The following is a 23,079-nucleotide window of genomic DNA, read 5'->3' as shown; positions in this document are numbered from 1 at the left end:
TTATGCAATATGCTTATATATAGTGTGTCCTTTTTTTTTTTCTTCTTTTTCTAGGTAAACAGAATTATATGTACAAATTTTAAAAAATATGAATGTAAATTATTAATTTATATGTATAAATATTAATAAATATGCATATAAATTATATTTTTTTGTATATAAATTTTTTGTAAATATAAATATAAATTATTATCAACTAAATATTGACTAAAAATAATAATATTTGTTAATCATATAATATTTTTTATTAATAATTCTCTAGTGAGATATTTGGTCTTTAATAAATTATAATTATCAAATTAGTTTTTAATTTTAATTTATTAGTCAAATTTAATATATTTTAATTTTTTTTAAAATTATTTTACAATACAAAAATATTTAGACATTTTTAAAATTTTGTATTAATTTTTATATATAATACATTTTTTTAAAATTGATTTAAAATATTATTCTAATAAATATATGATAAGGTATGGTAATAATTTATATTTTATACATAGATGGTGCTTAGAACGTGGCGGTGACTGGTGAGCTACAAATGTTACTTCAAAGTTCAAAGTTCAGAATTCAGATTTGATTTTCAAATCACATTGGGTTTTGGAATTCAACAAAAGCCATCGGATATGTTAGAAGTTTGATCAAAATTAAACTTTGAAAAAGTGGATCAAAATAAATAAATAAATAAAAATTAACTACGTTTTTTATGATTATATAAAGGTGAAAATTCAGATGCAGTCGATTTCATGTGAAGTTGATATCTGAAAATTGTTAGATGATTTAACTAATTTGACTAAATTTTTATCTAACAGCTCTCAAATATCAACTTTACATGAAATCGACTTCACCTAAATTTTCACCCTAAATGATCATTCAATATATTTATATGTGGTTAGATGACTGTTTAAATTTAATAAATAAATAAATAAATAAATAAAGTGACTTTAAGCTTTTGGTGGTTAGATTTTGGAGTAAGAAAACAAATAGATTTGCGTGAGAATACGTGTAGTGATATGGACAGATATATATATATATATATTTTTTTTTCATCAAAGATATGAGACTCGAATCCGTAACCTCTTAATTGAGTATGGGGAGACTATGTTATTTGAGCTATTACTCATTGGTTAAATTTAAAAAGATATATGACTCGAACTCGCGACCTCTTAATTGAGTATGAGAAGTCTATGCCATTTGAGTTATAACTCATTGACATGGACATATATATAATTACGAAAAAAGAATGACAAAAACAAACAAATTTAGAATTTAATATTCATAGTGGAACAATAGATTGATAGAATATGAATAAAACTGAGATCTTCTCAACTCTTCTTTTGAAAACGAGAAGAGACTAAAATATGCTAAGAATATTGTAAAAAAAAAATTGCTCATAATGGTGGATAACTCAATATATAGTAGTTAAATGAAATAGAAAATAAATAAATAATTTAAATAAATAAATAATTTTGGGTTGTGGTAAGAAATAATAAACCAACCAAATAATAATAATTGGCTGCTAACCTCAACCAATTATATATTACACAAGATTTAAAGTCACACCCTAATTAAACATTCTTTAAGGTCATTCCCATTTTGTCAAACTTCAACCATTGCATATACCTTAACCGCCATTAACAAATATTTCTTATTTTTTTTATCATATATATAAGTTTATTTTAATACATTGACATGGTAAAATATCTTATACAGTAACTATATAATTATAATTTTTTTTTAGATAATTATTCACATAGTTAATATAAAAAATAATTATTTTTATTAATATAATATTATGTAATTAAATATATATATAAAATAATTTTATATTAACAATATTAAAATATATATATATATATATATATATATATATATATATGATAAAAAAAAAGGGGGACAATATATATATATGATAAAAAAAAAAGAGGGACAAAAATGGAGGACAATAAAATGGATACCTTCTGGACCCTTTTATTTTGGAATGGTTTTTGTTTCCAACCTCTTTTTTCTTGTTTTATTTATTTATTTTGGTTGAATTTGACAGAGCGAAAAGGGACAATACAAAAGAGCAAGAGAAAACAGATAACAAACAATCATATTTTCTTCTGCCCTGTGGAGTGTGGACCATAATCCATAATAATTCTCCTAATAAATAATTAACATTGCGTGTCACCGTTTCTATGATAACTTAAATAATAATATAAAAATATGTCCTTTTCTAATTCCATCTGTAAATATTTAAAATAATTCAAGAATATCCATAAGTGTTCTTATTTTTTTTATTTGGCTTGGACATAGCAACTAACAAGTGTTATTGTAATTCATCACCTAAGATGGAGCGGAATATAAGACAGGTCCAGAAACTTGTCAAGTTTAAGTATTTATTTTTGAAAAGTATTGATAAACAATAAAAATATTAAATAATGTGAACAATGAATATATCAGATATTCAATTTATTAGGTATGTGGATAGTTATTCTAATATTAAGATTTAAGTGAATAAATTAAAATGTAGTGTGTTTTATTTGAATTAGGTCAATTTTAAGACCTGTTGTTCATATTATTCAAAAAAGTTATTAATTATCTAACATAATCCTTTATTTTTTTAATTAAAGATCAACGTTTTGGGATTAATGTAGAATCTATATATTCAGGGACCTATTGATTTAAAGATAAATATTTAATACGTTTTTTAATTGGAGAAGTAATTTTTGGAGGAGAAATTATGTATTTTTTGGATCTAGGTCGACTAATTGATTATTTTTTATTTAAATAGGTGTTAGAAATTTAAATTTATTTTAATTAATAATAAATTTTTAAATTAAGTTTAAATTTATGACAGATTAATTTTTAATCTATTAAACTAAAAAATACCATAAACAACTAAAATAAATAAAAATAGATTATAATAATTAACATATAAATTAAAAACAAAACCTTAAACACATAATTACTTGAATGATACTACAATCAATCATATTACATATACACTAAATTAGTTATTATAATTAGTTATTAATATAAAATGTATATTAAAATATAAAAATATATTAAAATAAAATAAATTATATATATATTTATATATAAATATATTAATAATTAATTTTTAATGTATAAATAATATTTTTATATTATAATATGCATGTAAATTATTAAAAAAAAACTAATAAATTATAATATAAATAACATAATTTTTTTATACTCATTTAGAGATAATGGATTCGAATATTATCCTTATTTTTGATTAAAAAAAAAAAAAAAAAACATTAAGAGGGTGTCATGTCCCGTGATGAAAATGCAGTGTGATAGTAACTTATTGCTCTGAGCCAATCTGTGTTTTATCTGGAACACACAAACAATTATTGCAACCTGCAACCTATACATAAGGTGTCCCTACTATACTCTATCTCCATTCTTCTTTCTTCCGACAAATTAATTAGATCGACACGACATTATTTTTTTTTGGCAAATTAATATATATATACCTCATAGAACTTATAATTTTTTCTACTAATATATACTTCTAAAATAATCAACACGAAATTAATTTTTATAAGAAAAGAAAATTAGTATAATGTATTAATATTGGTTATTAGTGAGATTTATGTGTATGCAGTAATAACAACTTTTTGCAATTTGCAAAATACATATAAGATCAATGAAGAGTTTTTTGCAATATGTAAAATTGGTTTTTTAAAAAAATACCTTTTGTCAACTACGAAAAATCTTTCTTAATCAATGGTTATTTTTTACAATAATCTGCAAATTATGTGTAGGTGTTAGCATATATTTTTTTTTTGGTAAGTTGCAAAGAAGAGATAGATTCATATATACAGATAATTTATCTAGTTTTAGACTATTTTGGTAAAAAAAAAAATACCAATTTTAATGCATAAAAAAATTGACCTAATATAGACATACATTTTTGTTTTCTTTTAAAGAATTATAGATATTTTCTTACTCAAATTTAAGATACAATTTTTTTTATTATTTACGATATTTTTTAAACTTACAAGTTAAAGACTAACTCACAACAAATCTAAATTCTATTTAAGAGTCTATCACTGATTAATAGGTTGTTGCATAGACAAGATAGAATTCGAACCTCTAACACTTATTTAAATGGACGAGTGAGCTGATTACTCGACTAACTTAAGTTAGTTACGACACTAACATTTTTAACTATTAGTGCCAAGTCTTGGGGTTGCACAATTTTTCTTTTATTTTTTTTTTAATTTATTGGTTTAAAAACCATCTCCTTTTTTTTTTTGGGTCTTTAGAAAACTATCTTGTTAAAAAAAAAATCAAAATCCGATTCTACGAGTTTGGAAAAAAGCCTCATAGCCCACTAGTTGATATAGAACAGCCCAATAACAATAGAAGGTGATCTTACTTTATAGTTTTCTTGCTTCTTTTTCAACTAACTACATGTTTCGAAAAAAGAAAATCTCCTTTTTCTAATTAAATATTAATTTTTTAATCAATTTGAGTTGGTTGAATAGTCAATTCACTGTTTAACCAAATGTCAGTATTTATATTTCACTTTATATATGCAGCAACCCATTAATTAATAACAGACTCTTAAATAGAGCTCACATTCGCGATGAAATAATCTTTTATTTATTGGATTAAAAAATACTGTGAAAAATAAAAATAAATATTAATTCTCTCTTTAACGTGGGTTGTTAATTGTATATTTCTCTGAAAATAGTATATCTCCCTCGAACAAAATTTGAGAAGAGAAATTATTTTATTTTAAAATAAAAATGGGAATATATATCTAATTTAGTATTTTAAAATTAGAATGGAAATATAGGAAGATGGGTTTAACTTTTCGGAGGGAAAAAAACCAAAAGAAAAAAGAAGACGTATCATTTTAGAAGTTTGATCATTTTTCAACATGATGATGAAATCAATAAGAATGTGTCACTTCAAGCACACTTCAATTTATGGCGAGAATTGCGCTAGTTAGAATACATTGAATTACCATCTACATATATATGCATGCATGCCAAACTCAATTAATATAAGTACTAATAATAAAATGATAATGATGATCTTCATTACTCTCTCTTTCATCATTTGTTGTAAATTTTAATTTTTAAACCAAAAATGAGGAAATATATGTGGAAGCTTAGATTCAGTCCAATCTTTTGTATAATAACTTTTCATTGAAAGAAAAAAAAAAAAGAACTTGGGTGAATTTCACATCTATAGAATGTGCCAAATCTACTAATAAATGGATTATTTTAGTTCTGATAAGAAAAAAAGATTCGGAATCATATTCTTGTGATGAGAGATACTTTTTTAATTTTAATCATTTATGTCAATTCTTGTTGTCTTTATATATTAGTATTATATTATGAGGGAAATATATTATCACAATAAATGAAAAAAAAATTCAATGTATTAACAAAGATGGATGAATATAATTAGTAGCTAACTCCATCATGATATATTACCTTGAAAAGTCTCATATTAATAATTAAATGGCAATAAATTAAAGGTGAAGCTAACTTAACCATATTTTAATTAATTAACCGTCGCAAATTATCCTTCATTATTAGGTAATAATTTTCTGACCATTAATTCAGCACAATAGAGATTTCTTATTTTCTTTTATTTAATTAAATTAGATTCAAACAACAAAGAAAGTTAAACGCACTACACATAAGAACATTATGGGAGGAGAAAAAGTCTTAGTAATAGGCACAAACGAGTGACAAGATCAAAGGATAAAACTTGCCATATGTGTCAAGTAATTACATCTGGCGTTTTTCAATTTTCATAATAAAATAAAATCACGTCCTTTTAATAATAAAATGAATTTGTCCTTGGTTGTTCAATCAAGGCTAAACTACATACCATGGGTTACATTTTGTGGTTTCGTTATTAGTAATTCTTTGAAATATCTAAAAATAAAAATGCATTATTGTTCATTATTACATAGCGTCTCATTTGATATTATTTTTTTAAAAAATTTAAATTGATAGAAAAAAACATATAAATGATTATATTTTTAATATGTTATTTTACAAGAGTTTTTTTTTCGATTTGTATAAGTTTTTGCATAATTTTTTTTTATTTGTCTTATGTTAAATTTTTTCTTTTGAAGTCAACAATGATAAAATTCTAGATTGTTAAGTCATAAAAATTCTAATATTATGTCATGATATTACTTCTCTAAAAGATTTAAACTAATACTAAGAGAAGACACATAAAAAATTATACATCTAATTACTAGAACTTTTTGTTTTGAAATTAACTATATATAAACATTTATGTTAGACATATATATAATCAATTATATGATAACCTAAAAATACCATATATGAGATGGTAAAAAAAATTTATGTATTATGTGATTCTACGATAAATATGATACAATAAGATACATGGTTGTCAAACGGGTCAGTTTGTCGACCCATTTAGGTTTGATCCGTCTAAGTCGGTGAATTAAATAAGCTAGCCCGTTTAAGTTCGTTTTGTTCATTATCCATAATTTTTCAACCCAATAAATTAAACAAACTAATTTGTTTATCTTTTTAGTTTATTTTTTAAAAAATATTTAAATAAAAAATATTATTTTTAAATAAAAAAATTAAACAAATAGCTTTTTTATTGTCGGGTTGGGTCTTCAAGTTGGATCATAAAAAATATTGTCTGACCATTTAAAAAAAAAAAGCAAACTATTTGTTTAATTCGTTATTTTTTGAATTAATTGGATTCAGTTGTTTAACCCAAAATTTAAATAAGTATAATTTTAAAGATAAAAGTTCATTAGTTTTAATAGATAAATGAGTTGTTCTGATAAATTTGACCTATTTTAACGGTTCTAATAAGATATAATAATATTATTCGATTTATATAAATAATTTTATTTAAGGGTAAAAAACCCAAATGAGCCAAGGAGAGCTCATTTTTACTCAAATCCGCCAAAACAAATTTTGATACATCAATCCACCAGAACACATTTTTATATAATTCGAATCAATAGGATTCGAATTAGCTTTGCACATAATTCGAATTGAATCAATTCGAATTATGACCAAATACTCTTTCTACGTAGTTCGAATCAATTAGATTCGAATTAAGCATGCAAGGTTCGAATTATATCAATTCGAATTACATAGAGCACGTGGTTTAGGGAAGTTCGAATCGAGTTGATTCGAATTACTTTCATATTGCAATTCAAAATAATTCGAAATGTATCAAAGTCTTTAAAAAATATTTTTATAAAAAAATTTTAAAAATATAAATTAAAAAAAAAAAGTATTTTTTATTAAAAAATTTAAAATGCAGAATGTAATTACTAAAACATAGTTACGTAAGTCATTATTATTGTTTTATATAATAATATAAATATTAAATATGTTAATATTAAAAAATAAATGATTTTAAAAAAATAGATATAGTGGTAATTATATAAAATCTAATTTAAAAGATACAAAGACTCGAGAGTATAATATTAAATTGGTTTAGTAAAAAATATTAGTAAGTTAAATAATTAAGACATAAATTTATTACATAATAAAAAATAGGTGAATTCTACTCTACCATTTCTAAAATAAAGGGTAAATTACCCCTTGTGACATATACCGTGATTATTCATAAATTATTCTTCTACCAGAGTTTCAAGATTTACATTATCTTCTATTTTTTTTTCAATTGATGCGATGTTTCTCTTGAAACTTGATAGTAGTGTCATTTTCATAATCTGCACCAAATACACCTCTTCTTCTCCAATTTTAAAACCATAATTCCTCTCAAATCCAATCACCATTTCCAATATATTAGGTTAGAATTTTGAATTTGTTCGTATGCTTTCAATCTCCCATTTCAACGAGCACATCTATTAATTTTTCAGCTCTCTTCTTCTTAAGATTTTCTTCCTAGTATTTTTCTTAAAATTCAGTCAGATCAACAATGATATTCCTCTTCAGATAACCAACACTCGTACCCTTTTATAACTATATAACAAAAACAAACCAAAATATTAGTTAATCATAAAAACAATGAGTCAATAATTATCATCTTAGGATTTTTATTATCTGAATAATAATTGAAAAATAATTTAAGAGCAATTAAAGATAAAAAATAAAATAAAGTACCTTGGTGTCTCTTTTCACACACCAATTACTATCATTTTTAACTAATATATCACAAATTTCTATCAGTTTTTGAGCTCTCTCGTTTTTAGGATTTTCTAGCGACCGTATTAGAGATATCAATTAAATTTGACGATCTCATTTGAACTTTGAAACTCTGGTTGAAAGATAATTTATCAATAATCACTGTATATGCCACAAAGGATAATTACTTTGAATTACAATATGAAAGTAATTCGAATCAACTCGACTCGAACTCCCCTAAGCCACGTGCTCTATATAATTCGAATTGATATAATTCGAACCTTGCATGCCTAATTCGAATCTAATTGATTCGAACTACGTGGGAAGAGTATTTGGTCATAATTCGAATTGAATCAATTCGAATTATGTGCAAAGCTAATTCGAATCCTATTGATTCGAATTATATAAAAATGTGTTCTGGTGGATTGATGTATTAAAATTTGTTTTGGCGGATTTGGGTAAAAATGAGTTCCCCTTGGCTCATTTGGGTTTTTTACCCTTTATTTAATGAGATAAGATTTTATTGTTGTGGTATAATTCATGATAATTTATTTTTATACACTAAAATATTTACTTATTACGTTTTTTGTACCTACCGTTGGTGATCTCAGTCATATACTTTTTTGGTGAGGTATATATATCAGTCATTATATTTATGAGAGAGTAATAATTAAGGACCATAACATAAAGAAGAAGCACCCCAAGTCTAAAATAAACGTATATCATGTCATCATTATGATTGAAAAACAAAAAATGATTTGTATTATATATGAACCGACTCCAAATCAGTCAAGAATAGAACAACTTAATTAATTATAAATATAGTAATTAGTTTTATTTATTTATGATTTAAAATATTGGTTATTAAATGTTTCATCATATTCAAATTATGAGGAGATACGTTCAGTATCATTGCAATGTGAATCACGGAAACTGATTCAATTAGCTTCCGTCTCTTCACTCTCCTTCCCTCTTCAGATGCCTAAAACATGATAAATCAGAAAACAGATTCAGAACCATCCTATTTACAAAGAAAAGAAATATCTTAATGCCTAGCATAAGCATCATCCACGTAGAGGTTTTGGATTCACCCCGAAGTATTTGGCTAGTTTTTTGCTGAAACCATCTTGATTCCCTAGCATTATTGTATTTCATTATATATATATCAATTCCGTTACGTTATCAACAACATTTCTGTCAACTTCTACCAACTCTTATTTATGATGGTATTTAATGGAAGTGTCTTTGTGGATGTATCTAATAAAAATGTCTTTTTTATGGCTGTATCTAATGAAAATGTCTTTATAAATATATTTTCTGAATGTGTCTCTGCTGTAGCATTATACACAGTATTATTACTCTTGCTCCCGTCGGGATAAATTTGACCCCTCCCCCTGTTTCCGCCTACATATATTGGATATTTTAAGAAGTGAACATCTTTCTCGGTAGCGGGATTATTTCCGTTATTTAAATCGCATATCTCCATCACTTGTCGTGATTTATCATTCAATGAATGACTGAAAAAAAGATCCGCGGGTTAGGTTAAATTGGAAAGTTTGTTTGCATTAACTATATATCATATCGATTTTGGAATCAACTATATAACTTTGATAATGAATTACTACTGACTAACATACAAAAATCCTAATAAAGACAACATAAATAAATACGTTACACCTCATGCTTAGCTTGGACATGTTCATTTGTATCGTACAATATTGAAAGAGTAATACTTAAGTTAGTATCATCACATAAACCAAACAAGGTATAACACTATAATAAGATTTTATTATTATTGAAAATCACTATATATATTATTAATACAATAATGCAATCACAAAGGGACGTGATTATTATTATTAGTATTATTATTTTTTTATCCAGTATAATAATTGTGTGCACTTATTTTTTGTCAAGTATAAATAAGGCACAACAATTAGTTATTAAGATCTATCCCTTTCTAGCTACTCAAAGCTATAATATTTAAGGACAGAATGTAATGGCATAATTAGGGTTTCCAGAGCAAGTGAAAGTGCTCCTAAGATCATCATAAGCATAGCTATAAGCATTAGGACACTGTTGCTTGAAGAATTTAGAGTAGTTTGTTGGAGGGCAAGTTGGTTCAGTGTTGTGACTACCAGTGCAACAATACTCAGGTTTGCCAAAAGCTACACAAGCACTCTTGCAACCGACAACGTTTCCCTTGGAGCCTTTCACTTGCAATTCACTCGGGCAAGCGCGGTTAATATTAGCCTGGCAACTCGAGGTCTTGCAAGTGCCTCTACCTCCTTGGGTGCTAACCGAAAGAGGTAGGTTATATCCGTCCACATTACTAACATCGTAGAAGTCTTGACCACCGTTAGCTGCCACAGTAATTTCTACTAGGGTTGCCGGTGTGGCTCCACCGTGGCCATTGCACGCAACTTGGCCAGTGCCACAGTCGCCAGTGGCGCAGGTAAACTTTCCGCCGTTGTTGGAGCAACCAGTTCTACCCCAGAACCTACCAGACCATGAGGATGGAAGGTTCAAGGAATTGGTTGCTCCAGGTGCCAATGTGAAACCAGTTTGTGACAATTGCGCCTTTTGAGAACCAGTTAGGGTTCCTGGCCATACAGTATATTGACATTTATTCGTGAAGGTAACCCTAGCTCCTTGTGCCACTTCATAGAAAACCAAAATCAAGAGTTATTTAATCATGTACATATATATATAATTTTGCAGTAATATTAGGAAGACAATAATATAAAATTATCTTATTTAATTTAATATCTATAATTTTATATATATAATATCTAAATTACATATTTATTACATCTAATACTATGTATTTATACAAATATAAAATAAGACAATTTTAAGTTGATTTAAGCTAATTTTTATCATTTTTCAAATATTTCTGATAATCTTGATGCTTGATCATGTGATAATTAAGAGGCACTAGTAGTCCAAAAGAAAATGTGATGAAAAAATACATGAAAATTAAACATACCAGAAGCAAGGAATAATGCAAAACCAAGGAAAAGAGAAATAACACGGGTGATGATGATCGCCATTGTTGGTGAAATTGGTGATTGATTTCTTCTTGTTATGATGCTATGGTGTGTGAAGTATGTGCTAATAACAATTAATGTGCCTTGCTATTTATAGTAATTGAAGGTTGAATTTTCAATTTTGTGAAATTAATTAATATAATGCCATATTGATGACTATGAGTTAGTCCATGGCTGCTGCTGACCGCAATATATATATATATGTATAGAAACTTATCCATTGTGCATATTTTCTTATTTTCAACATGGTTTTCTGGAAGAAGAAATCTTCGTGTTAATCTTTTATTATGACGTGTTGTAAAATTTTTTTTTCCTCTCAAGTTTCTGTTGTTAGGTTTTTCTCCAATAATAGTTTTGGTTTCACATGCATAAGTGAGTTTTTTTTTTTCTTTCAATGAACTCATAAATAAAACTAAAGTCCGATTTGTTCGTTGTAACTTTTAATCTTTAAATAAAGAATGACTAGATAAAAACAAAGTAATATACGAAAAGAAAAAAGAATAGTAGTAATGGATACTATAGAAAAAGATAAGAAACCAATTTTTAAATAGTTAATATCAATTAATTTTTTATTGTAAAATTATCTTTTTATAATTTTTATTTTTAAAAAAATAGTTTAGGATTTAAATTTAAAATTTAAAATTTAAAAATTAGAATTAAAAGAGTTGGATGATGTTAGTTGAAAAAACTAACTCCCTAATTAAACTTGATACAATAATTAAAAAAAGAAAAAAAATACGATAATGTTAGAAAAACAAAAAAATAGTTAGAATTTGTTTTATTTAATATTTATTAATTATATTTATTAATTATTATAATAATTAATAAATATTAAATAAGATAAGTTTTGATGAATTTTTATTAATTTTTTTGTTACTAAATATTTTCAAAAAAATAAGAGCAAATTAAAAGAGATTTCATTTTTAAGACAATACGTATACGTTGCCACTTTTTCCGTAAATCTAGTTAAAAAATCTGGAGAAAACGTACGTTCACAAGAGTAGATCAAGAACTATTTTAAAAAAGAAAACAACAAAAAAAAGAGATAAGACTTGTGAAGATAAGAGTCTTCGCGTATTATATTTTTGAGAAGCCCATAGAAACAGAGAAAACGTCTTTTTTTAAAGATATTTTTTAATAATTAAAATTTAACATATATAATTATTTAAATTATGTTATTTTTATCAAAATTATATTAGACAAATTAATTTGATCGAAAAATAATGAATCAAATTTTGAATTTGTCTAAATTAATATTATTTTTTATTAAAAATGACTATAATACTCTTATTATATAAAATAACTAAAATACTCTTATTCTATATATTAATTTTGAGAATTCTAAATTCTAGCATTTTTCTTCTCTATCGTTATAGAGTTAGAATTTAAAGTTTTATATATATATATATATATATATATATATATATATATAGGAATATTTTAGTTATGTTTTATAATAGGGATATTGTAGTAATCTTTTATAAAAAATATTAATTTATTTCGGTTTAAAAATTTAATTTATTAATTTTTTTGCTAAACTGATTTGTCCAGTCTAATTTTAATAAAAATAATACAATTTAATTTATTATATGTGTTAAATTTTAATTTTTAAAAAACATCTTTAAAACAAGACGTTTTTGATATATTTATCTAAGTGACTCCTTTTGAGAAACCAAAAAATTGGAAGAATTTGCATATTGCTAATATGAACACAAAGTATTAGAATTTCAATTATAAATAAATAAAACCCGAACAAATATCTAAACCATGCATGTTATAGTCCAAGTAATTTAAAATAATTCATTTAGGTTACTCCGCGCTAACGACTTGTCGTTTATTTTTGGAATCAACTATGAATTGAGACATTACTAATTAAACTATAAAGTATAAACCCCCTCAACCTTGGATATGCCGGTAATTATTAATTAAAAAAAAAAACAAACTAAAAGTAGTATATGGAGGAGATAAGTAAATTTGCAATAGGTGGTTATGTGAGTAATAAAAAGAACAAAATTATGTGCTATATGGGAAAATTTGCTGTTGAAAAATCATATATATATAGAAGAAGAAAACTTATATATCTTTTATTACATTTGATGACAAACACTATAACAATGCCATATATATATATAGCATGTGCTATGAATCTATTTATGCATTGATATATGCACTTATTTTTTCATAGCAAAATTATTGATTAATTAATATTAATGCCATATATATATAATGTATGCATTAATTTAAGTTCATGGACAGAAGTTGATAGCATAATTAGGGCTTCCTGAACAAGTGAAAGTTCCTCTTTTGTCATCATAAGCATAGCTATAAGCATTAGGGCACTGGTTGCTAAAGAATTCGGAGTAGTTTGTCGCCGGACAAGTCTCCGGTTTGTTGTGATCGCCGGTGCAACAATACTCGGGGGTGCCAAATTGCACACAAGCACTCTTACAACCAATAACGCTTCCATCAGATCCCTTAAATTGCAATGCGGCCGGACAAGCAGCATTAACGTTAGCTGGACAACTCGCGACGTTGCAAGTACCAGATCCACCCTGTGGGGTAATTGAAGAGGGAACGTTGAATCCATCAACGTTGCTAACATCGTAGAAGTCTTGTCCACCATTGGATGCAATGGTGAATTCCATTAGAGATGCTGGTGTGGCTTCGCCGGCCCCACTACATTCAACGTGGTTGCCACAGTCGGCAGTAGCACAAGAGAATACTCCGTTATTGTTGGAGCATCCTGTTCTAGCCCAAAACTTCCCGGACCATGGTGCTGGGACATCAACTGTTTTGGATTGGCCACTTGGCAATTCAAAACCGGTTGTTGATAGTTGAGCACTGTTTGCGTTGGCTTGTGATCCTGGCCACACTGTGTATGAACACTTGTTTGTAAGAGTTATTTGAGCTCCATGAGCAACTGAAAAGAGAAATTATGTCATGTTAATATTCATATATATCTGAATAAATAATATTATAGGAGATTTAATGTCAATAATGTCAATATTGGGTTTGATAATAATAATAATAATAATAATAATAATAATAATAATAATAATAATAATAATAGTATATTTTTAAATTAAATATACATGCTTATTAATGAGAAATAATGTTATATATTTATAAAGATATATATTCGAAATTATTATTAGAAGAAATTAAATGATTGTCCAATGAATTATTATTTTGAAAAAGTGAGATGAACTTAAAAATATAATAAATTTTGTATGTATGTATATAGGATTCAATAAGTAATCTACTTTCAAGTTAAAATAAATAAATAAATGATTTAAGGATTAAGTACGATTTTTGTCTTTAAGATATAGGTAGAAATTTTTTTTTGTTTCCATAACCAAAAAAATTATAAAATAAAAAAAATAAGAGAAAGAGAGTATTTATACTCCTATAAAGGAGAAAGGGAAGAAGAAGACGAAATTGTCCATAATCAACTTCTTTTGTCACCATTTTCGTACGATTTTGGTCTCTAAAATAATAACAATTTTAAAATTAAGTTAAATCTTAGAGACGATTTTGTATGCAAAAAAATGTTGGAAACAAAAAAAAAATTTTAGAGACTAAAATTATATTTAACCCATTATTTAACTAGTCTGCCACAATATACATATATTCTGCTATCCATCATTAACATCATGGATATAAAAATATTATTCTATATATAAAAATGAAGGTGGAATAACTTATAAGACACTACTACTTCAAATAAAATGTGATAACTAGAGAAATTATAAGAAAAATGGAAATGTTTGGTAAAAATTAAAAGCTGGCAAAATTTATTATTTTAAATTTTATTTAATGTATCATGTAATAACTAAATATTAAATAAAGTAAATTTGAATTGTCTAAACTTATTGTTTTTTTGTTTTCCTAGTATGACGGCAAGAAAAAATAAAAAGTAAATTAAATAAAAGGAGATAATTAACATATGGAAGCTATTAAGGTGGTTTGAATTTGATGAAAATATACCACAAAGGAAGAATGCAAAGCTTAGGGAGAGAACAACACGAGTAATCGCCATTATTGTTGTTAGCTTAGTGATCAAGAAATTATAGTATTGGGTGTAACTAAGTTGTATGGTGATGAATGTGCCATACAATGCTTATTACTATTTATAAGGTTTGAGGTTTGATTGTTCAACGATATTGATGGTTACGTGGTGCAATTTCATTGGATTGTAATTAATACACCGTGGCTCTAATGAATTGGTCCATATGGGGCTGCTATATATATGTAGAAATGTCCTTATGCCGTGATATACGGTGCAGATTTTTCTTGTTTTCTAACATAATTTTCTGGATCAGACAAATTAAAGAACATTATGAAATTGGATATGTTAATCTTCTAAATATCTAAATTGCTTCATCTATCTGCATTCATTCGTTGATTTACTTTTTTTATTTTTATCTTATAAAAAGCTTATCATGTTAATTTGGAGATAAAATAGTTATTACTTATTCCACTATATAGCAACCACCTTCTGTATTTATATATTATGATGTGTTGACCAAGTCTTTCTACGTATAAAATGGTGCATAATAATAAGTTAATAAATGGATTATTTTTCTTCAACTTGCCGTTGTTACACGTAAATGTTTTCTAGGCTATCTAACTACTAAACCTGAGGTGAAAAATCCACCGCGAAATTTCACACAAATAACAAATCTTGCCAATAAACTCATCAATTTCAAAATTTCCACGCATATGTGCCTAATAACTCCAATATTTAATCCGCACATGATAGAATGCCCAAAAATAAAAAATAAAAAATAAAAAAATAAATAGGTCTGCTATACATACAAGCTTTTTTGGCTTACAAGTTATACAAGTTTCTTCAAGTCTAAGAAAAAAACACGCATACCACTCTTGTAGAATCAAACGTCCAATGCACGTGCCTTAATCACCATTCCACAACACGTTCACTCTTTCTCTTCTTCCTCAATCAAAACATAAACCGTCAAGATTCAAGGGACATTCGAAACAAACTACGATTCTGCAGAAACGTTCCAACTCCTCGCGAAGAGTAGAAGAAATCAAGAAGAAAAGATACAAATCTCCATAAAAAATCACCAGAAAAAACGAAGAAATATTATTCAAGGTACTGTTTTACTGTTCTTCTAGGTTTTTCTTTTAGATTGTCTCTACCATGTGCCTCATCCTTAACTAATAAAACATTAAAAGATTTCAAAAAGAAATATACTGTCTCTCCCTGTTTTGGGTGTATTTCTGTAATCCTTTCTGTAACCGTTTGGGTGTATTTTCGTAATCTTTTCTGTAACCGTTTAGGTGTATTTCTGTAATCATTTGGGTGTATTTATGTAATCATTGGGTGTATTTCTGAAGTTCCATTATCTTCAAAACAATTTCAAAGCTTGATTTCAGAAACCATGAAAAAAAAAATGAAGCAAAGAGAGAACGCACGAAGGAGATCCAACAAATTTGGCAAGAAACTCGAAAAAGAGGCACGAAACATAAACAGCGCGTTTAGTGGGTTTCGTTCTCTTCAAACTTGTAAAGCTTGTAAACGCAAAACACTTATATGTAGAGATTTTCTCAAAAATAAAAGTCTTAATAATTTTGTTGCCAAACTAGAGTTAGGAATGAACTGAATTGAGTCTAATTTTAACATAATTCAAATTCATCCTTAAATTAACATCTTTTATTAAATAAAAAATAGTACACTTTATGATATAATTAAAGAAATGTTAAATTTCTATTTATTATATTTTATACGAAAGAAAAAAACATAGATTTCTCTTTATATATTTTTTATTCTTTTCCTTTTCTTTCTTTCTATTTTCTTTTCTCTTATTTCTAACAAAAGTAAAAAACTTAATTAGTCACAACACAATTATATATATACGTTACGTTCCTCCCAAACTAATGTACATAAAATCAAGGACAGAACTTGAGAACATAACTAGGGTTTCCTGAGCAAGTAAAAGTTCCCCTCTTATCATCATAAGCATAGCTATAAGCATTAGGGCACTGTTGGCTGAAGAATTGAGAGTAGTTTGTTGGAGGGCAAGTTTGTGGTGTGTTATGATCACCATTGCAACAATATTCAGGTGTATTAAAAGCCACACAAGCACTCTTACAACCGACAACACTTCCATCAGATCCTTTAAATTGCAATTCAGTCGGACAAGCAGCATTAATATTAGCAGGACAACTCGCGGTGCCACAAGCACCGGAGCCACCTTGTGGGCTCATTGAAGAGGGAACATTAAATCCGTCCACATTACTAACATCGTAAAAATCCTGTGCACCATTATTATTTCCTGTAGTAATTTCTATTAGAGATGCTGGAGTAGCTTCTCCAGCACCACCGCATTCAATGTGGTTACCACAGTCTGCGATGGCGCATGAGAATACTCCGTTATTATTAGAGCATCCTATTCTAGCCCAAAATTTTCCGGACCATCCGGCCGGAAGATCCAGCGTGTTAGATGCTCCAGATGCTAATTCGAATCCAGTTGATGATAGTTGAGGACTAGTTGCACCAGCTTGTGTTCCTGGCCATACAGTGTATGGACAATTGTTTGTGAATGTAATTTGTGCTCCTTGACCCACTACATGCAAAGAGAAAACAAAGAAATTAAAATATTAAATAATATATTATGATATTTATATCCATAATATGATATTATATATATGAACGTTAACACTTTTAATAACTACACTATTAACTTTTTATCTTGTATATATGAATATAATTTGAGACATATGTATAAAGATTCTTAAATAATATTGGATCCAAAGAACATCATGTGATAAAGGAAACACAAGGAAATTTAATTTAAACGAGGTAGGATGGAAAATGTTGTTGAAAGTTGAAAACATAAATATACCACAAAGGAGGAATGCAAAGCTAAATAGAGAGAGAGAAACACGAATAGTTGACATTGTTTATGATGAAATTGGATTGTATTTGTGCATTGCTATGCTTTGAGGCATATATATACATACAATAATAATATTTAGAAGAAAAAAAAATCAGTTAAAATAGTTTAAATTTATCTTATTTCATATTTATGAATTGTTGTTACAAATAATTATCGCTACAATTAATAAATATTAAATAAAAAAAATTTAAATAATTTTTTTTGCAGTAATATTAAAAAGACAAAAAAATTAGAACTTATCTTATTTAACATTTATTAATTGTTACACTAATTAATAAATACTAAATAAGATAAATTTATAACTATTTTTAGTTTGATTATCAAATATTTTCGTATTTTTTTTATAAGATTAACCTTCAACTATATATGCATTGATGAATTGCATAATAATTATTAGTGATATAAGATTGAAACTATTAAAAATATAATTATTTATGTAACTTTTGTTTATCAATTCAAGTTTATCTTATTGAGATCAGATCGATGTACTTTCATCACCTTGCCTTAATTATAATGAATATATATAGTAACCTCATCGACATTGATGATATGATTTAGATATGGTCTTTACCCAATAATAATGTATCATGAAAAACATTCTCTTTATGAAAATATTTGATAAAAAAATTTAATAAAAACTGTCCAATTTTACAACTTTTAATTTTATTGAATACATTAAACAATAAATAAATATTAAATAAAATAAATTTAAGCCGTTTAAATTGAATATTTTTTTTGTCGTCCTAACATTATGTTACTTTATGCAAACTAATAAGTGATATAACTTACATTTATTCAAAACATCTTCATTGATCCGTAGAGATATCAACATATATAAATGTTCGTTTTGGATAAACCTAGCTAACGTGGAATTTTGAAATTTGGGGATAGGCAATGCAAATTTTTTTCTTAAGGAAAAAAATTAAGTTCTAGCGAAATAGCTAGTAGATCTTGCCAATAAATTCAACTTTACAATTTCATATATGCCCAATATATATAATATAATACTTCCAATACTTAACATGCATACAATAATCCCAACAAATAATTGCTAAAATATATATATATATATATATATATATATATATATATATATATTAAACTAAAGGATCTTTTTCTTAATTATTGTTAATTATACGCCAAAAGGAAAATATTATGCTGATATATGTACAGTGTTAATAACACATTTTCCTTTTAAGTTTACTCAACTGGAATATGCCTTTGATTCGGTTCTTGTTGATTAATTCATGTCTTATGTTCATACGTTGAAAGCCACATATGCTAAATAAGTAATAATAAGGTTCACAATCCCTGTAATTATATTATTTATATTTATACCAGTGGATAATAATAATACGTATACATACACTACAAGATAGGTGACAGATAGCAGCGCCATTTTAGATGCGGTTTTTAAAATCAGCCGCTATCTACCAATTTAGTAGCGGTTAACGCAGCCATTTTAGAGAAAGCTACAATTCATTTTATTTTTCTCGTAACTTCGCCTTTTCTTTTCCTAAATCTCAATCTCACCTGTGTTTACTCTAACAATTACCAGAATTCTCTCTCTCTCTCTCTCTTCCATCATTATCTTTGTTGCGGTCTCAAGATCTCTCAACGGCGTTCTCTGTACGCCTTGCTCCTCTACTTCCTCTGCTCTACCAGGTCCACTCGCCGTCTCCTCTAAGCTGTGCATGAGCGTCCTGCCAGCGTCGCCTCCAACCTCCATCAGCTCTACCAGCGCCCATCGCAAAGTCTTCTCCTTCTCCTTCTTCTCCTTCTCCTTCTCCTTCTCCTTCTGCCCATCACAAGAGAAGAAGCGCCCACTTATGCATTCCAAACGATGCTTCTGTCCCAGATCTGCTCGCTACTCATGTGCCACTTGGTTGAGATTATGCCTTTATTTAACTTGGTTCAGATTTCTTTCTCTATTATTTGGTTCCAAATCCATCCCTTTTTCTTTTTTATTTGGTTTCAATTTACACTTTTTTTTGTTCTTGCCAAGAACACAAAACAAAAGACAGTGAAAGCAAAATTCAATTCGCTAATGACGCATTGGTGCCGCTGTGTCGCCCTGCACTTCCAATTTGTGGGTCTTTCTTGCACTGCAACAGCTGGAATGAAAACAAGTGATTATTGATGAAACACCAGATATTGAAACACATATAGAACTCATCAAAACCTTGAACAGTGTATCTGCAAGGAAGGTGAGCTTGTGATGTTTTCACAGTTTTCCTTCTTATTAACTTATGTTCTTGAGCTTGAGTGATATGTACATATGACATTTGTATCATTTATTAGATATATGTTGAGATTGAGACAGCTCGATTGGTCAAGAAACTTGCCAAGATTAAGGAGGAATAAGGGCTTATAGCTGAAGCTGCTGATTTGATGCAAGAAGTTGCGGTTGGTGTGGATACTGAATGTTGTGATGGTTTTGATTATGCAATTAGTAGTCAATTGACTCGTGTAAATGGTTCTTCATAACAGGTGAAAACTTTTGGTGCCATGGCAAAAACCGAGAAAATTGCTTTCATTCTTGAACAAGTTCTAGACATCATTCTCTTTCCTTTAGAGATGACATCTTCATTCTCTTTCCTTTAGAGATGACATCTGCCATAATTTGATGTTGCATTTTAGTTGTGGATAAGGAATTTCTTGCATTAAATTGTGCAGGTTTGTTTGTGCCTAGACCGTCAAGATTATGTTCGTGCACAAATACTTTCAAGAAAAATTAGTACGAGAGTATTTGATGCTGATGCTTCAAAGGAAAAGAAAAAACCTAAAGAAGGTGATAGTGTTGTTGAAGAAGCTCCTGCTGATATACCATCTCTACCAGAGTTGAAGTGGATCTGTTACGAATTAATGATTCGGTAAATTAATCAATACTTTCCGTTATGTTGCTTAGCTTGTTCAATCTAAATAGAAATTTGTTACTGGGTGATGTTTTGAATTTTGATGTGGTTTTGATAGGATCAGGTAGTAATAGAATCGGTAGTTCTAACTGATCTAATAGAATGACCAAAACTAAAACTAACTAATCAACTAGTATTTATAGGCAGCAGCTAGGACTAAGACTATTTCCCTCATGCCTGCTAGTGCATCTCAAAGGGAACAAACAGATAACCAATTAACAGCAATTAGGAACTAAAACCAGCAAGTAGACTACTTAACTCTCCTCTTGTAAACTAAACCAAACTTGTTTCTATCAGGTTTAGTAACAAATATTGTTGCTGACCCTTACGACTCTATCGTTTATTTCCATTTTGTTTGATTGTACAGTTATATATTTAACATCACATAGATATTCAAAGTGCTCTGCTGTATTTTTTCTTGAGGGATGGGGGAGGGTGACAAATGAATTTTTTTTGCCGGTATAGAAATTATCAAATGATCAATCGTAGTATAGTCTAAACCGACGCAAAATCCTTCATCAAACAAATCTACAATCTATATCCGAGAGTACTTGTCTCCCGAGTCGTTCTCCCTTGGAATTGCCAAAGTATGCCTCTTATTGATTTAGTAAGCCTTGTTGGAATTCTTTGAAGGTTTTAGCAAAGCAATGAGAAACAAACAATCAATTATCAAAAGACTTGGCTTAGGGTTGGCATTAGAAATTCTATCCTTATAGTCCATTCAATGTTGACAACAATTAAGCCTTGCTCCATTTAGTTAACCCCTAGGTATAGAGGGAAGTCAAATGAAAGCAATCAACTTGAGTCACAAGTCCTAGCTTCACCTTATGTGAACCTAGCTTTAGTGCACTCCAAGCCAACTAGCAATCCCTAATTCTCAATCAACTATTGATACAACTATTCAACTTCTTCCAAGGACCAAACCCTATGCCAAGTGTGAAAATTCTACTCCATAGCTAGTGTTGTCATTTTATCAAACATGTGATGAGCAATAAGGAAAGTCATAGCAAAATGAGAAGGAAAGTCAAATTGAAAGTATTGCAACACAAAGATCTAACAACAAGTCTCATAGAGTAGCAATGAAAATGGAGACAAAATCCAAAATTACAAAGTGAATTCTAGATCTATGAGAATTGATCAATTGCATCTACTACTTGAAACTAGAGAAGGAAATCTATGACATGAACAAAGTGGAGTGAGAATTGTAGTGGATCTCACCAAAAAGTCATTGAAAATTCAGAAATTAGAGGAGGATGAACCCTAATGAAGCTTGGAATCTCCCTCTTCTTCTCCTCAAAAAGTGTAACTAACTCTCTCTCTCACCAAAATATCTAGATCTAGAAGAATGAACTAACTAAGTGTCCTTAACCCTTGTTCCTTTGGTCTTCTTAAGCTTTTCCCGCCAAGGTGTTTCTCCAAAAGTGGGATCCTTAACTGCCTCCACGCCTAAGTCACGTGACTTCTTAAAAAATCATATTTGCAAATCGGCGCGCACGCGCAAGGTACGCGCACGCGCCGTTGAGACGTCTTTTAATGTGCGCGGAGGCGTGATGTACGCGTGCGCGCCCATGAAGATCCTGGCTTAGCCGCTTCTCAAGCCGGCTCGTGACTTGGCTCTTGGCTTTGGCTTCACGTTGCTCAATCCGCGCGGGCGCGCCAGGTGCGCGCACGCGCCCATGCGGAAATTTCCAAAGCTTAATCCTCATGCTTCCTTCCTTTGTACCTGTCTTCCTTCTCTCTTTCGGCCCATTCCTACTCTATATCCTGAAACCACTTAACACACAAGTCACGGCATCGAATGGCATCAAGAGAAGATTAGAAATGTATTTATTTTAGTGCAAAATAAGCATGTTTTCATTCATGAGGCAAAACTAAGGAAGGAATGCAAAATCTTGTATTTTCATATAGAAAGTGTGTGGAATCATTGATAAAACCCCTGAAATTAACACAAGATAAACCCTCAAATTGGGGTTTGTCAACCTCCCCACACTTAGATTCTAGCATGTCCTCATGCTTAGAGAAATGCAAAGAAACACAGAAGACCGAGGGATCACAAAAGTAT

General features: G+C 28.3%; 3 protein-coding genes and 1 pseudogene across 3 annotated transcripts; 1 reads left to right on the top strand and 3 right to left on the bottom strand.

Annotated features, from left to right (window-relative positions):
• Positions 1-9,897: 9,897 nt before the first annotated feature.
• Positions 9,898-11,274, bottom strand: LOC107626452 (thaumatin-like protein 1b). Its single transcript, XM_016329332.3, has 2 exons — positions 11,119-11,274; positions 9,898-10,789 (listed from the first exon to the last, which is right to left on the bottom strand). Exons 1-2 carry the CDS (start codon positions 11,180-11,182, stop codon positions 10,113-10,115), a joined length of 741 nt encoding a protein of 246 aa, XP_016184818.1. The 5' UTR covers positions 11,183-11,274; the 3' UTR covers positions 9,898-10,112.
• A 1,938-nt stretch (positions 11,275-13,212) lies between these two features.
• Positions 13,213-15,378, bottom strand: LOC107626451 (thaumatin-like protein 1b). Its single transcript, XM_016329331.3, has 2 exons — positions 15,167-15,378; positions 13,213-14,099 (listed from the first exon to the last, which is right to left on the bottom strand). The coding sequence occupies exons 1-2, from the start codon at positions 15,216-15,218 to the stop codon at positions 13,426-13,428; spliced, it is 726 nt and encodes a 241-aa protein (XP_016184817.1). The 5' UTR covers positions 15,219-15,378; the 3' UTR covers positions 13,213-13,425.
• Positions 15,379-17,092: 1,714 nt separating this feature from the next.
• Positions 17,093-18,103, bottom strand: LOC107626450 (thaumatin-like protein 1b). Its single transcript, XM_016329330.2, has 2 exons — positions 18,049-18,103; positions 17,093-17,769 (listed from the first exon to the last, which is right to left on the bottom strand). The coding sequence occupies exons 1-2, from the start codon at positions 18,101-18,103 to the stop codon at positions 17,093-17,095; spliced, it is 732 nt and encodes a 243-aa protein (XP_016184816.1).
• A 2,046-nt stretch (positions 18,104-20,149) lies between these two features.
• LOC148575507 (26S proteasome non-ATPase regulatory subunit 12 homolog A-like) lies at positions 20,150-20,979 on the top strand (annotated as a pseudogene).
• The last annotated feature ends 2,100 nt before the right edge of the window (positions 20,980-23,079 follow it).

This window comes from Arachis ipaensis, chromosome B2 (genome assembly GCF_059453495.1).
Source record: "Arachis ipaensis isolate K30076 ecotype BB chromosome B2, ASM5945349v1, whole genome shotgun sequence".
Taxonomy (NCBI): Eukaryota; Viridiplantae; Streptophyta; class Magnoliopsida; order Fabales; family Fabaceae; genus Arachis; species Arachis ipaensis.
The sequence above is the reverse complement of the archived record's forward strand: the minus strand, read 5'-3'. Positions and strand labels throughout refer to the sequence as shown.

Bases quoted from the DNA above. Each gene is read 5' to 3' on its own strand.
- LOC107626452 (XM_016329332.3), bottom strand. From the start codon at position 11,182: ATGGCGATCATCATCACCCGTGTTATTTCTCTTTTCCTTGGTTTTGCA. The intron at 10,790-11,118 runs GTATGTTTAATT...TTTTCTATGAAG, and splicing joins TGCATTATTCCTTGCTTCTG to TGGCACAAGGAGCTAGGGTT.
- LOC107626451 (XM_016329331.3), bottom strand. From the start codon at position 15,218: ATGGCGATTACTCGTGTTGTTCTCTCCCTAAGCTTTGCATTCTTCCTT. The intron at 14,100-15,166 runs GTATATTTTCAT...TTCTCTTTTCAG, and splicing joins CTTTGCATTCTTCCTTTGTG to TTGCTCATGGAGCTCAAATA.
- LOC107626450 (XM_016329330.2), bottom strand. From the start codon at position 18,103: ATGTCAACTATTCGTGTTTCTCTCTCTCTATTTAGCTTTGCATTCCTC. The intron at 17,770-18,048 runs GTATATTTATGT...CTTTGCATGTAG, and splicing joins CTTTGCATTCCTCCTTTGTG to TGGGTCAAGGAGCACAAATT.